The following is a 13,416-nucleotide window of genomic DNA, read 5'->3' as shown; positions in this document are numbered from 1 at the left end:
TTGGCCGCTTTGCTGTCCAGTCTGGTATAGCTGGCCAAACGGGCCGGGATAGTTGGGCCGGCCCAGTAGCACGGCCGGCACGGCACGGGCCTGGCACGGCACGGCACGTGCTAAACGGGCCGGGCCCGGCACGCTGGCACGCCATGGGCCGTGCCTGGGCCTAAAGGGCGAGCACGCGGGCCGGCACGGCACGGCCCGATTAACTTTTTTATATTTTTTTATGTATCCTAATATGGGCCAACAGAAAATAGGCTAAAAAACGCCCAGTGCGCAAAATAGGAGGTAGATTAGTGGGCCTGGCGTGCCGGTGGGCCGGCCCGATTAGCATACGGGTCGTGCCTTGGCTGCAGGCTGCAGCACGCGGGCTGGCACGGCACGGCCCGTATAATAATCGTGCCTAGGCGGGCCGGGCCGTGCCAGGCACGATTAGGATGGGCCGTGCCGGGCCGGGCCGGGCCGGCCCGTTTGGCCAGCTATACAGCCTGGCCACCAACAGCGACCACTGGATTTGTGCATCTTTCGCCCTGGCGCCAGTGGCTAACCGGTAGATCTACGGTGGCGGGATTTGGCGCATTCGGCAGTCGGATTTGCCGCATCCGGCCATCGACGACTGCGCCTTACCATGGATTGGTCGGGTATAAGACCGCACAGCCCCGACAACGCCTTTGCGTCGCATGCAGGTATTGAATCCGACTCTAGCCGCCTGAATCTATCACGTTGAGGTTCGCCGGCAAAGACATGCCCGACCATTGTCCGGGCTCGGCGCTGGCCCAATGGGTCATTGGCTCACCGTTGCCGATCATAATGCACGACTATTGCCTGCGGCAGGTCGTGCGCCGCGTTTCTACCACGACAGAACATCTCGGGTGGGTGTTCTTCAAGTACAAAAAAGATAGGGTGTGTGCTTCTTTTGCTTCGGTTGTGCTCCCGGCTTCGACGCAACTTTGGTAGCTATCTATGCTTATACTCAAATTTGTGTGTAGGAGGGATGCAAATTTTGGTATTGGAAAGAAGAATACTTCGATCTATTGATAGCATGGAATTTGATAGATGCTTGTGCACTCGTTGCTAGAATCGAAGAAGAAACTAGAGCTGAAATTAAATGTGAAGCAACATCTACTTTAAAATCGAAGAAGAAAGAAGTGTGCAAACTCGAAAAGTCGCACATCAACAATGGAGAGATAGAGAAGATATTAATTCAACTAGTGGGAGCAGTTATGGAAGTTGATCTTTTAAAATGTCTAGTTGCAGTTTTTGTTTTTTTAGCCTTACTCTTCTAGAGAAGAATTGGTGAATGTACTTCAATGTATCAAAATATCGTTAATGAAATACAGCCAAAAAGATGTATACATACGGGCACCAGCCGACCTTGACGGATGAGATGAGTTCATGCTTTGGGCGCACAACCCGCGCATCCATGAAAACGGTCGGAAGGCCGTCCCATTATTCTATCCAAACGGACAAAATACGGACCAAACGGACGTCCCTTTTTGAGGTCGTGTGTTGGAGTTGTTGCCTGCCGCTCCAGCGACCGATGGCTGCCTGCCGCTCCAGCGACCGATGGCGGGGAGGAGATTTCTGGTACCTTGTCTCCAACTAGTAGATAGACAGGATTTTAGTTCTCGCATGGGCAGTGTTTAGACGGATGGCGGCGCCTCTTCTTCAAGTCAGTCTTCCAGGCTCCGATCCTCTCAAGTTTGTTTGCTGGGATGTATTAGACAAAGCATCGGCGTAGATTCCTGTCATCTCCTCGGGGCGGCAAAATTAGGGTTTCTCATCGTGCATACGCAACAGCAATATTTGATGTCAAATTCTACGGATCGATTCAAGTATTCAACGGTGACGATTGCGGCTTCGGGACGCCTGTCCTTAGGGGCACGTGCACGAGGACTTCGGAATGTGAGCGGCGGCAGTGACGCATCAGCGGTTCGTTCTGGCGGCGGCAATGGTCATTCGGTGGTCCATGGGGCTCGATGTAATTTTATTATGTTTTACTCTCTCCGTTCTAAAATAGATGACACACCTTTGTACTAACTTTGTATTAAAGTTAGTACAAAATTGGATCATCTATTTTACTAAAGTTAGTACAAAGTTCGGTCATCTATTTTAGAACGGAGGGAGTAGGTCTTTTATGCTTCCGATGAATCTTTATAATAATAGATCTGAATTTTTCGAAAAAAGGAAAAAAAAAAACTAGAAGGGATAACCACAAAGCTCGCACTTCACTTGTCCTTCCGGAATGCCGCCTCGAGCCGCTTGCAGTCGACGATGTAGGCGAACCCGTAGGCCATGTTGGCGAGGGTGGCCTCATGCAGGTCCCGGCTGGCCGTGGCCGTGGCGTCGGCGGAGAAGAACACCCGGAAGCCCCTCACGAACGCGTCCCGCGCGGTGGTCTCGCAGCACAGGTTGGTCATCACGCCGGCCACGACCACCTCCTCCACGCCCATCCCGCGGAGCGCCTCCTCGAGCCCCGTACCGGCGAACGCGCTGTACGTACTCTTCTCCAGCACGAGGTCACCCTCGGCGCGGCCGGCCCCGGGGAGCAGCTCGGCGGCGGGCGTCCCGGCGTCGATGCGGTCGCCGGCCCACCACTCGGCGAGCGGGCGGCTCCGGGGCTCCGGGTCGACGTGGCGGGTGTGGACGACCGGCATGCCGGCGCCGCGGCAGAGCGCCACGGTGGCGGCGATGGCCGGCATGGCCGGCGCGGCCAGCGACGCGAAGTGGCCCTGCACGTCGATGACGAGGAGCGCCGCCTCGCGCGGGTTGGGGTCGCGGCGGCGCGTCTCGTGCCTGGTGTACGAGGAGGGAGCGGCGGGGGGCGGCATGGTGGGCGGTGGGATGCTGCGCGCGATCGCCTTGGAGATCACGAGAAATTTGGGGCGGTGAGCGGTGCGCACGCGTAAGGTGAGAGCTGGAGGCTTCGGTCCGGGACACTGAAGAAAACGTGTGAAGGCTCGAGACATCCAGGTCTAAGATGGCAGATCCTTCTACCGGGCCATGGATCATGCACAGTCGACACGACGCCCAGAGCTGAACAGAGGGATCTGGGAACTATAGTCCATCTGGATGTAAGATAATACTACCTTATATCTGAGTATGACATCAGCACCAACAAGCCCATCCCCCGCGCGCTTGTTTTTTTTTTTTTTTGTCTCCTAATTTTTGTTCGCAGTTCTTCTCACAGAGGTTCTATCGCAAGTGGAGAAAGTCATTATGGTTTATTTACTTTTTTAGAAATAAGAGATCAATAAAATATCATAGGATTGGAAAAATTGTTCTGTGGATGTGAAAGAATATAACTTTCTTTGCTTGCATCATTTTTTTTATTTCCTTATGCAATTAGTGGACTCATATATGGTTGTGTGCTATATGTTATCCCCACTAGAAAGCAGTTGCTTGTATCGCTTAGTCTTGGGCTGGCCATTCTCCAGATTCCGAAACGATGTGTGGAACGGATGAAGCGTATTTATGTGTCCATATACAGACGACCACCATAATGAGTGCATGCATGCATGATACTCCCTCTGTTTTTAAATATTTGTTTTTTTAGATTTTAAATAGACTATCACATACGGAGTATATAGTCATATTTTAGAGTATAGATTCATTTATTTTGCTTTGTATATAATCACTTGTTGAAATCTCTAGAAAGATAAATATTTAGGAATGGAGTAACTTTTTTTAGGGGTGCATGATACCTAGCCAGCTTCCATGTATCTCACGGTTCAGCAGAGATTTTAAAAAATATTAAGTACCAATCTGATAAATGGATGAATGATCACGTTTAATTTGGACAACATTGTTGCAAACATGACTTATATAAAAAAGTAAATAATAAAACTACAATTTTTCCATAAATTTTTCTGTCTATTTTAATAATGTACTGAAATCATACAAAAAAGTTTGTAATTTAATAATTGCAAATGAATATGATACAATGTTCACAAATTCTAGAAAAATGCTCATGAAATAAAAAAAGTTATTTTAATTTTGTTGGTGAACTATTTTCTTTTAAATTTTTAAAAGTTCATGAATTAGAAAGGACTTAGAAAATTTGAAAAGTAACGTGAATTTAAAATTTTAGTAAAAAATGTTTATGAAATTAAAAAATGTCTACGTGGGAAGAGATCATGCTTTTTAAAGTTATAAACATAAATTAAAAAGGGTTTTTATTTTATGCCACCGGTTACATCTCACTACTCAGTTTTGCCACTAAGAATTCAACTGCTCAAAACTACCATCACTCCCTTAGGCCCATCCTCAAAAATGTCGTTGGACACCTTTACTGTCAGCTCAAATCTCGTTTTCCATGTTATAATGACCAAAATGCATATATATCAACATGTCAGCTCTCCCTCTATCTCACTACAATAAAGTGTGGGTCCCACTTGATCCCAACATCATTCTTATTTTCCTCTAAAATTATTCGGTTACTCACTGCTAACAAGTGGGGACCACACTTAGCATTGTGAGATAGACAGAGTTGACATGTGGGTATAGGGGAATTTTTGTCATATAACATTGTCAACGAGTTTGACCTCACAATAACGATGTCTAATGGCATTTTTGAACAAACATTTATTGGAAGGATGTCATTTTTGAGATATCTAATGGCATTTTTGAGCAAGCATCTCATGAAACAATGGCATTTTTGAGCAGTTGTAATTTTTAATGGCAAAAGTGAGCAGTGGGACACACCTAGTGGCATAAATGATAAAAACCCAATTAAAAAACCTTGGTTTTATAAAAAGTTAAAAACATAAATTAAAAAACAAAACCTTGACAAGAAAGAAGGTGGCCCCCCAATTGCATATCGGGGGAGGAGTTACAACTGAGACAAAATGCCCCCCCCCCCAATCGCGTGTCGAGGATGGACTTGCAAATAGGGGAAAAAATGGGTCGGGACCCTAGTTGCATATGGAGGAGGACTTGCAACCAGGGAAAAAAGTGCCCCCACCCCAATTGCATGTTGAGTATGGACTTGCAACTGGGATAGGAAAAAGGTGTCCCCACCTCCCCCCACCCCCCACGCCCCAAAATGCATGTCGGGGGTAAAGTTACAACTTGGGGAAAAAAGGTCGGCCCCTTACGAGTCGAGGATGGACTTGCAATTGGGACAAAAAAAAAGGTCGGGCCTTGGTTGTGAGTTGAGAATAGACTTGCAACTATGACAAAAAACGGGTCGGGCTGTAGTTGCAAGTCAAGGGTGGGATTGCAACCGGGACAAAAAAGGTCGTACCATAGTTGTGAGCCTAGGGTGGACTTGCAATTGGGACAAAAAAGGTCGGGCCCAAGTTGCGAATTGAAAATGGACTTGCAACTAGGTCAAAAGGAAGGCCGGGCCCCAGTTGCAAATTGAGGATGGACTCGCAACTGGGACAAAAAGAAGGTCGGGCGCTAGTCGTCAATCGAGGGTGGGATTGCAATTGATACAGAAAAGGTCAGGTTCCAGTTGCGAGTCAAGGTTAGACTTGCAACTGGGAAAAAAGGTTGGGGCCCAGTTGCGAGCTGAAGGTGGACTTGCAACTCGGACAAAATGGGTCACGCCCGAGTTACGAGTCCAAGATGGACTTGCAACTAGGAAAAAAAAGTGTAGGTCCCCAATTGCGAGTCCAGGGTGGACTTGCAACTGAGGAAAAGAAAAAGATCCTACCCCAGTTGCGAGTCAAGGGTGGACTTGCAATTCGGACAAAAAAGGTTGGGCCCAGTTGCGACTAGATGATAGACTTCCAACTAGGACATAAAAGGTTCACCCCAGTTGTAAGTAGAGGTTCAACTATAAACTGGAAAAAAAAGGTCGGGCCCAAGTTGTGAGTTGATAGTGGATTTACAACTGGGACAAAAATAGTCGGGCCCCAGTTGTGAGTCGGGGTGGACTTGCAATTGAGACTAAAAAAGATTCGGCTCTAGATACGACTCGAGAGTGAACTTGCAACTGGGACAAAAACAATTTGGCCCCAGTTGCAAGTCGAGGGTGAACTTACAACTGGGACAAAAAATGTTCGGGCTCCAATTGCAAGTCAAGCGTGGACTTGCAACCGAGACAAAAAAGTGTCGAGGCCTAGTTGCAAGTCAAGAGTAGGACTGTAAGTGAGACAAAAGGATGTCGGACCCCAGTTGCAAGTTTAGAGTTGACTTGCAACTGGTATAAGAAAAAATATAGCCTCTGTTTGGTCGTGGACAGTCAACTAACAGCGATGCAAAAAATCATGAATTTTAAAAAATGAAAAATTAAAAATAGAAAAGAGATAAAAAATAAAAAATTATGAATTTAAAAAGTTTTCGAATTTGAAACAAAAGAAATGAAATAAGAAAAAGGAAAAAAGAAACAAAATAAGAAAATAGCTTCTGGTGGCATCCCATGCCAAGGCGACGCATGAGGGTCGTGAAAAAGAGAAACAACAGCCTAAACGGCACGGGAACCCTGGCGTGAGCAACGCGTACAAAAGCAGCGGCAAATGACAAAAAACCAGAAAATATGAAACTTGATGTCTAAATCGTGTGGTTAGAAAGTTAGATCTGAGATAACTATTTTACATCTAGCAAACCAGAACTAATAAATCTACAAAACTGAATAAATGGACCTGCTGGAAGAAAGGACGACTCCATGTACTCTAACTCTTTGTAGATACTAGTAGAATTCCTGTGCGTTGCCACGGGCTTCAAAAAAAATTTACTTGTTGTAAATATAAACATAATGCAGGTCAAATTTCATATGTGTAGAAAATTAGAATTCTTCTTTACTTGCCATGTATTTAGATAAAAAAATGTAAGTCAACGACGTATACTAACTCATCTGTACCTACACGGGCGGCGCTACACATGGTGCAATGAGCAGATAAATGCAACTGTTGTGAAACTTGACCGTATGCTGATCAATGATGAGTGGGAGTGCATGATGCCAAACTGCTTGCTGCAAGCCCTTCCATTAGAGATGTCAGATCATTGCCCATTGCTGCTAAATTGTGATGTATCATTTATACACTCCCACGCTTTCCGGTTCGAGAATCATTGGGTAAGGTCGTAAGGATGCAAGGGTTCCAGGAGATAGTTCAATCTGCTTGGCAGGGGTGTAGCCCGGGATCGGATCCGGTATGCAAGTGCTATCTAGATAACACATGGACGCCTTTTTATGCAGGTGCTATCTATCAAATATGACCGGTCGTCTTAGGAAGAATTTCCATTATTATTATCCATTAATTAAAGAAAAACATGGAGGATTTTGTTCCTTAAAACTAATTTTCCAAAATGCTACAACCAGAAATTTCAATGCATTACACAATTGTGTGGCAAACTGTTACACATGAAATTTGCCACTTAGAACCATACAGTTTACCATTAGGAACTACTACAGCAAAAGACATACGCAGCATAACATCCCAACTCTACAAGATAACTGGAGTACATACACAGGAGCAGATACTCCCAACGATTATAATAAGCTATAAAAAGATTGTTTCCTATTATTGGGAAAAAGTACATAAAATCAGGCGATCAAGCATATAAGAAATTTCACTGAAAATTTATAAACAACAAAGTATTTGAACTCATGAATGGATCTAGTGGATTCAGTGGTCGATTTATTAAAGATGCAAGGATAAATTCAAGTATTACCATTTGACAACTATTCATGTGTCAGGAAGTTGAGCAATCTGATGTCAATCTTACCATGGGTTATACCAGTAGTATGGCCCTGCAAATGCTAGGAGAGGTTCACAAATTTAAGCATCAATCAGAATGTGCATGACTGGTTGCTACTTACATATCATAGGCCAAAGAGTTCAGAACCTCTCCGGTCCAATTTCGACCATCACATGTAACGGAAAACAGTAGAGGGGACATAAAAAAGGCCTTGGCATTAACACCCATGAAATGAGATAAAAAACAGGTTTGTGGTAACATTCCAATCTGATGCACAAGAAATCCGAATAAAGCATCACCAAATCGAGAAATGGTTGGTTCTTTAGTCCCATGCATGAACATTTGTACACTTTCAAGTTTTTGGATCAACAACACTAAATAAACAGAGCAGCTAACGAAACAATCATTATGTTACAAAAGCATTTCTCATGTCTTCTGTTATTAGGTCCATACAGGATAGTATTAGGCCAAAAAAGTGAAAGAGTGTAATGAGAAGGTCTAGCAACTATATATATACTTTTGCTACAACTGCCAATTTACGGTTTCAGAGAAGATCCTAGATCTATAGAGTCAACTCACAGAAAAGGGAGCCAAACAGGGAAACCCATCACTCATCAGGGACAAATATTCCTTGACCCATCCTTTAGATACCAATGTCGGAATTGATATATATATTATAACAATTTCCTTTAAACTTCAGTTTTTTTACATGAGCTCCTTTACTGTTGGCTTCGTCATATTTATCCCTAGTTACATAATATAAGGAACACTTCCTCACAAGATGCCATGTATGCAACGAAAAGGAAACGAAGTACGTACTATTATGCATCTGAACCATATTGACTACTAATGTGACCAGTGTTGATAAATCTGGAAAGGTTGCAACTTGCTCGGAAATTCAAAGGGCATCATAACAAGCTTGTAGGTCGGGTGCACACACTCTCGAAGGCGACCAGGGAGGGTTTGATGCAGGTGATGTTGCCGTCGGCGATGCCCTACCGCAGAAGCTCCACCACGTGTCGCTAGTTATCACACCTGACCTCAAGGATCTGCAACACATCAAGACGCAACGTATACTCAAATCAGTAAATTGCAGACCAGGAGCCCACACGAGCGACCTCAAGAATAGTATGCATATCCAGTTCGGGTGGATCTAACTTTTAGAATGCTAAATATCTAAAAGGTCACTAATACGAAGTTCACCAGGCTTGGGAGCACCTGATACTTTCCCCATCAATCAAACATGTATCAAGTGACCGAGTTCCAAATCATCTTATCACTTACAAAGAACTCTGTCATGTAACTAAATACCACATATCAAAGATGGCCATATGGGCACAGGCACAAGCAAGGGTGAAGGCACCGTTGTTGATGCCCCCATCAAGCTTGAAGTTGTGGAACGGGTAAACTCTGCTCCTCAACACTTGACACACCAACATATCTGCTAAACAATCAGCACCTGTTTCTCTAATGGGATAATGTCATTTTTGTTGAGACTATATGTTCTTCCTCATGGTCCTGGGATACTATGCCCAAAGGAATTTCAACTTCTGACCATGCTGTGACAAAAAGAGTGATGGGGAATTAGATGCATCAGACAGGAAGGGAAGAAGAGTGTCGTACCTTGTAAGGGAAGAGCAACAAATGATAAGTCGCTGGCGGGCTTGGAGGAGGACCAGAGCACACTGTCTTCTCCACTCCTTCACAAGGTTGTGCCTCACCCTCCCCGAAAAAACGACCTGCTTACTCCCCTTTAATAGTAGAGATTAAACTGTTGATTATTTCAAAGAGTAATAACCATAATTAAAAATACTAACAAGAAGGAAAAACAACAAAAATAATCTTATATAATGCATTGCATACCTGGTTGACATGGAGGGGTTGGCAAGACCAGACTGAGAACTGTCATATTTAATTTTCACTCATATAAAACCTATAGGCTAAAAAGTAATAAGATAATACATCATGTCGAAAATAAATTGACAAAGCATGTTAATTTCAAAAGGGAGCATCGTCAATACAATATGAACATTTGCATTTGCGCTCTCCATATGAACGTCCATCAAACTTTGGTAATTATATTCAACCATTTTCAAATAAAGCACATTGTTATTGTAAGGAATTTATTATTAATGTGAGGTTCCATTGGATAAATCAATCTGACAACACAGTCAAAAAGATGTTTAGAATGTGTAGCCTGTATTAAGTAACAATATAACTTCCAGCACATAGTAGTGGGCTAGTTGATGAAATAACCGGACCAAACTACATGGAGATTAGACATAATTCAGAAGTGTTATTAGACGTGGTCAAAATTCAAGAAGGCCAATCTTCGCATTCGTTTAATCATTTTGAAGGTAATTCTCCGCTGCATCAATCCAGTTGCGCTAATAGAAGCCCATATATAAAAATAATGTTATGGATTAATAATTTAATTTGCAAAGGACAAAAAAATGATATTACCATTTTTCAGTGTTGAACACAACTAAATGGTAAACAATCCACCAAGTCCTTGCCACGGATAACATAACTATAGTCTACTTTCCACCCCTACTTTACCAGGTTCGCCTCCCCATGGTATCCCCCTCCTCGGCAGGTCCCTGCTCCAATATAATGCATGAATACACTCCATACAAAACCTACATACATAAGAAAAACACCCATTGTAGAATTCCTCAGGGATCCACTTAAGTTGTGAATCAGTCCGCCAAGCAAAAGGAATTAACTGATGAAGGGGCAAGGGAAATCACCTATGATGAATGGCAAGTTTGAAAATGAGAATCATGACCAGGGGCGTAATCTTCAACTGCAACGATTACCTGAGATCCTCCAGAATAATTTAGTGCGTAACCAAGCTCATATGGATCCTGCAAGGAACATTGAAAAATATTTGAGCACAAAAAGGGAGTCAAAGAGTGGCAGACCGTAAGGAACAGAAAATGATGAAATAACACAATAGCAGAGGAAAAACATAGAAATGTATAGCTTTTTTATATCACTACTAAACCTGAGATCATCTTAGAAGTGAAGGAACTAAATAATTACAGTACAATAGGCGCATCAACGACAACCAATCTATAGTTTTAGTAATACACTCTTGATTAATAGACAGAAGCACAATTAACAATATGAAGTGCTCATGAAACTAATACTCAATGGACTGCACATTGATCACTGTCCACCTCATTTTGAGTTCTATCCACCGCATTTTGAGTTGGTTACCCAACTCTTTCACACTGAGTTGCAAAAACTCCAAAATATATGACCAAGAATAACAGACCTGAAAAGTTGTGTTTAAGGGGAAACTTCAGAGCAGATAAGAGCAGTCTCAAACACCTTGTCCTTTTTAGTTGACCAACTCTTTGGGAAGTAAATGTCCTGGTTGTAAGAAGGAACGCATAGAAAACATATTTGCAGCGAAAAGTGATTCAATATATGAGCAATTAGGACAAGATTAGTGCTTTGGGAATTCAGAGAGTTGTCCTCCGTAATATGATAACATGCTTTGGGAATTAGGCAAGCTCGGGATTCTGTGGAGATGTTCGATAACATGCTTCTAGAAAGCGTCATGTTACACCACGCCCATCCTAGACACCATAGTACGTTGTGAGGTTGACTCATGCACCACATTTGCCACCTGGTCTGGCCGCCCTGCAGGGCCGGTCCTGAGATTTCGGGGGCCCGGCGCGAAAACTAATATGGGGCCCCTCATCGCCCCTCATATATATGTTTGCATATATCAATATCAAAGGTTGAGATTGCTAAGTGACCTCCCACCCGGTATATGTATGTATGTAGTAACCGATCAAAAAATGTATGTATGTAGTATTATAATACACATCAATTTATGACGTAATATTCAATGCACTAAAATAATTTCTACAAAACTTCTTAATGTTGATTCAAATAACAAATAGAATCATAAACACTTACTTGATTCTTAACATCAGTAGTTGGTTCGTCCACGGGAATTACTGCCAACTCGTCGAAGTGCCCCTATTACTCTTGATAAAATTTATCCATAGTTCCTCTCTGTAATTATATTAATTCATCCATAAGCCTATTTTCCTTTTTCTTGCTCATTACCAAATCGATACTTTCCAGATGATATAATATCAGGCAGTGCTAAAACACAACAATTACAAAATCTGTTGAGCTAAAATAATCTAATTGCCAACATACATGTAGTGACAATGGTTAGTGAATTAGTGATTAATAGTATACCTAGGAGATCCGGCCGGTGAAGCAAATAGGGCTGATTGGTGAACTGTTGTGATCGACTGCTTGATACACATATCATAGGTGGAAGGAGCTTTGTGGCAGAAAAACAAAAGGAGTCCTGGAGCAATCAGATCAGAAGCAACAAGCCAACCATCATGTTCCCGGTAGGCCGTCTGAATGTCGCAACCCGCTGGATCCGCTTGCGGCCTCGCGCATTTGTTTCCTGGCGGCCGCCGCGTAGGGCGTGACTTGCATCGTAGGGAGGGAAGGACCACGATCTCGGATGGAAAAAAATAGGAGTTACTCCTCTGCTCACACATCGTAGCAGCATGCCTCGGGCCTCATGCGTACATGGAGCATACCTGGGATGTGGCCCCTAGAGTTTGGGGGCCCGCGGTGGCCGCCCCCCTGCCCCCCTTCAGGGCGGCAATCCATGCCGAGCGGCATCAGCGAGGTGCCATCGTGGTGGTGACGGGCGACGCATCCGAGGCGCCGGGGGCGACGCATCCGAGGAGCCGGCGGCGCCGGCGTTCTCGTGATCCGTGAAGGCCGCGTCTGCCCGGATAGGCAGATCGGCGGCGGCTGTGATGCCCGGATCGGCAGATCGGCGGCGGCTGTGATGCCCGGATCGGCAGATCGGCGGCGGCGGCTGCGTATCCTCGGGAGAGGAGGAAGAGCGGATCGGGGCCTTGTTCGCGAGAGGAGCGCTGTGTCTCTAGGGGATCGATAGGAGTGGGTTTTTTTGCCACCGGTTTTTTCGCAGGAGGGATGCGAGTTAACGGAGGTGGGAGGATGACGAAAATAAAACGGAGGTGAGAGGATGATGAAAAAAATCAGCGAAAATAAACCACGCAGACTATTCACCAACTGCTCTATTACGAGTAGAGATTCCACGTTATAGCTGCGGGGTCAGCTGACCCCACAGCTATTTTGCTAATCCTTCATATACATGTATGGATTCATATTAAAAAATCAAAAAACATGTAAAATTGTGATAATCATCTCTTTAACCTCACGGATTTACCGTCCTGCCATCACTGTACATACGAAGTAAAATGAATGAATCTACACTCTAAAATACATCTATATACATCCGTATATAGTTCGCATTAAAATCTTTAAAAAGACTTATATTTAGGAACGGAGGAAGTGTATGTTAGGTACACCTTATCGGTTTCACTATCGATGAAATATACGGCATTCTGGTTGAGTTTCGACAAAAGCCCACACGTATCACGAGCTCTCTTGTTTTTTAGCTGAAAGAATCGCTCCCGTATTTCATTTCATTTTTTAGAACGATCCTACTTTTAATTATTAAAATGAATAAATTATATCCGATCTAAGCAACTGAATAACATACAAAAAATATATTCTCGGATACAAGTAATAGTTATATCAAACCTGCATAAGCTATCTCCCGCTTTGTCTTTTACACTTTCTCTTTTTTTAAGGCTCTAGTGAAAAAGCTGCAAAAGACCAAACCTGCATAAGTTACACTAACCTTATAGGTTTTGAACAGCTTGCAGCGAGTCAATGGGAAATTAGCGTTTTTTG

General features: G+C 43.7%; 1 protein-coding gene and 1 long non-coding RNA gene across 9 annotated transcripts; both read right to left on the bottom strand.

Annotated features, from left to right (window-relative positions):
* Positions 1 to 1,974: 1,974 nt before the first annotated feature.
* LOC123041669 (nicotinamidase 2-like) lies at positions 1,975 to 2,825 on the bottom strand. The gene has a single exon (XM_044464252.1). The coding sequence runs from the start codon at positions 2,823 to 2,825 to the stop codon at positions 2,223 to 2,225; it is 603 nt and encodes a 200-aa protein (XP_044320187.1). The 3' UTR covers positions 1,975 to 2,222.
* Positions 2,826 to 8,255: 5,430 nt separating this feature from the next.
* LOC123046065 (uncharacterized) lies at positions 8,256 to 12,633 on the bottom strand. Of its 8 annotated transcripts, XR_006421939.1 has the most exons (7): positions 12,225 to 12,629; positions 11,866 to 12,140; positions 11,575 to 11,673; positions 10,922 to 11,019; positions 10,392 to 10,508; positions 9,265 to 10,280; positions 8,256 to 8,690 (listed from the first exon to the last, which is right to left on the bottom strand). It is a non-coding gene; the product is annotated as an uncharacterized lncRNA (long non-coding RNA). The 8 variants fall into 8 exon arrangements; XR_006421941.1 differs by having other exon boundaries at positions 9,265 to 9,412; positions 9,505 to 10,280; positions 10,392 to 11,673; positions 12,225 to 12,632; XR_006421935.1 differs by having other exon boundaries at positions 9,265 to 9,392; positions 9,505 to 10,280; positions 10,392 to 11,673; positions 12,225 to 12,631.
* Positions 12,634 to 13,416: the final 783 nt, after the last annotated feature.

This window comes from Triticum aestivum, chromosome 2B (genome assembly GCF_018294505.1).
Source record: "Triticum aestivum cultivar Chinese Spring chromosome 2B, IWGSC CS RefSeq v2.1, whole genome shotgun sequence".
In the NCBI taxonomy this organism is placed as follows: Eukaryota; Viridiplantae; Streptophyta; class Magnoliopsida; order Poales; family Poaceae; genus Triticum; species Triticum aestivum.
This window is presented reverse-complemented; position numbering and strand designations above follow the sequence as displayed.

Bases quoted from the DNA above. Each gene is read 5' to 3' on its own strand.
- LOC123041669 (XM_044464252.1), bottom strand. From the start codon at position 2,825: ATGCCGCCCCCCGCCGCTCCCTCCTCGTACACCAGGCACGAGACGCGC.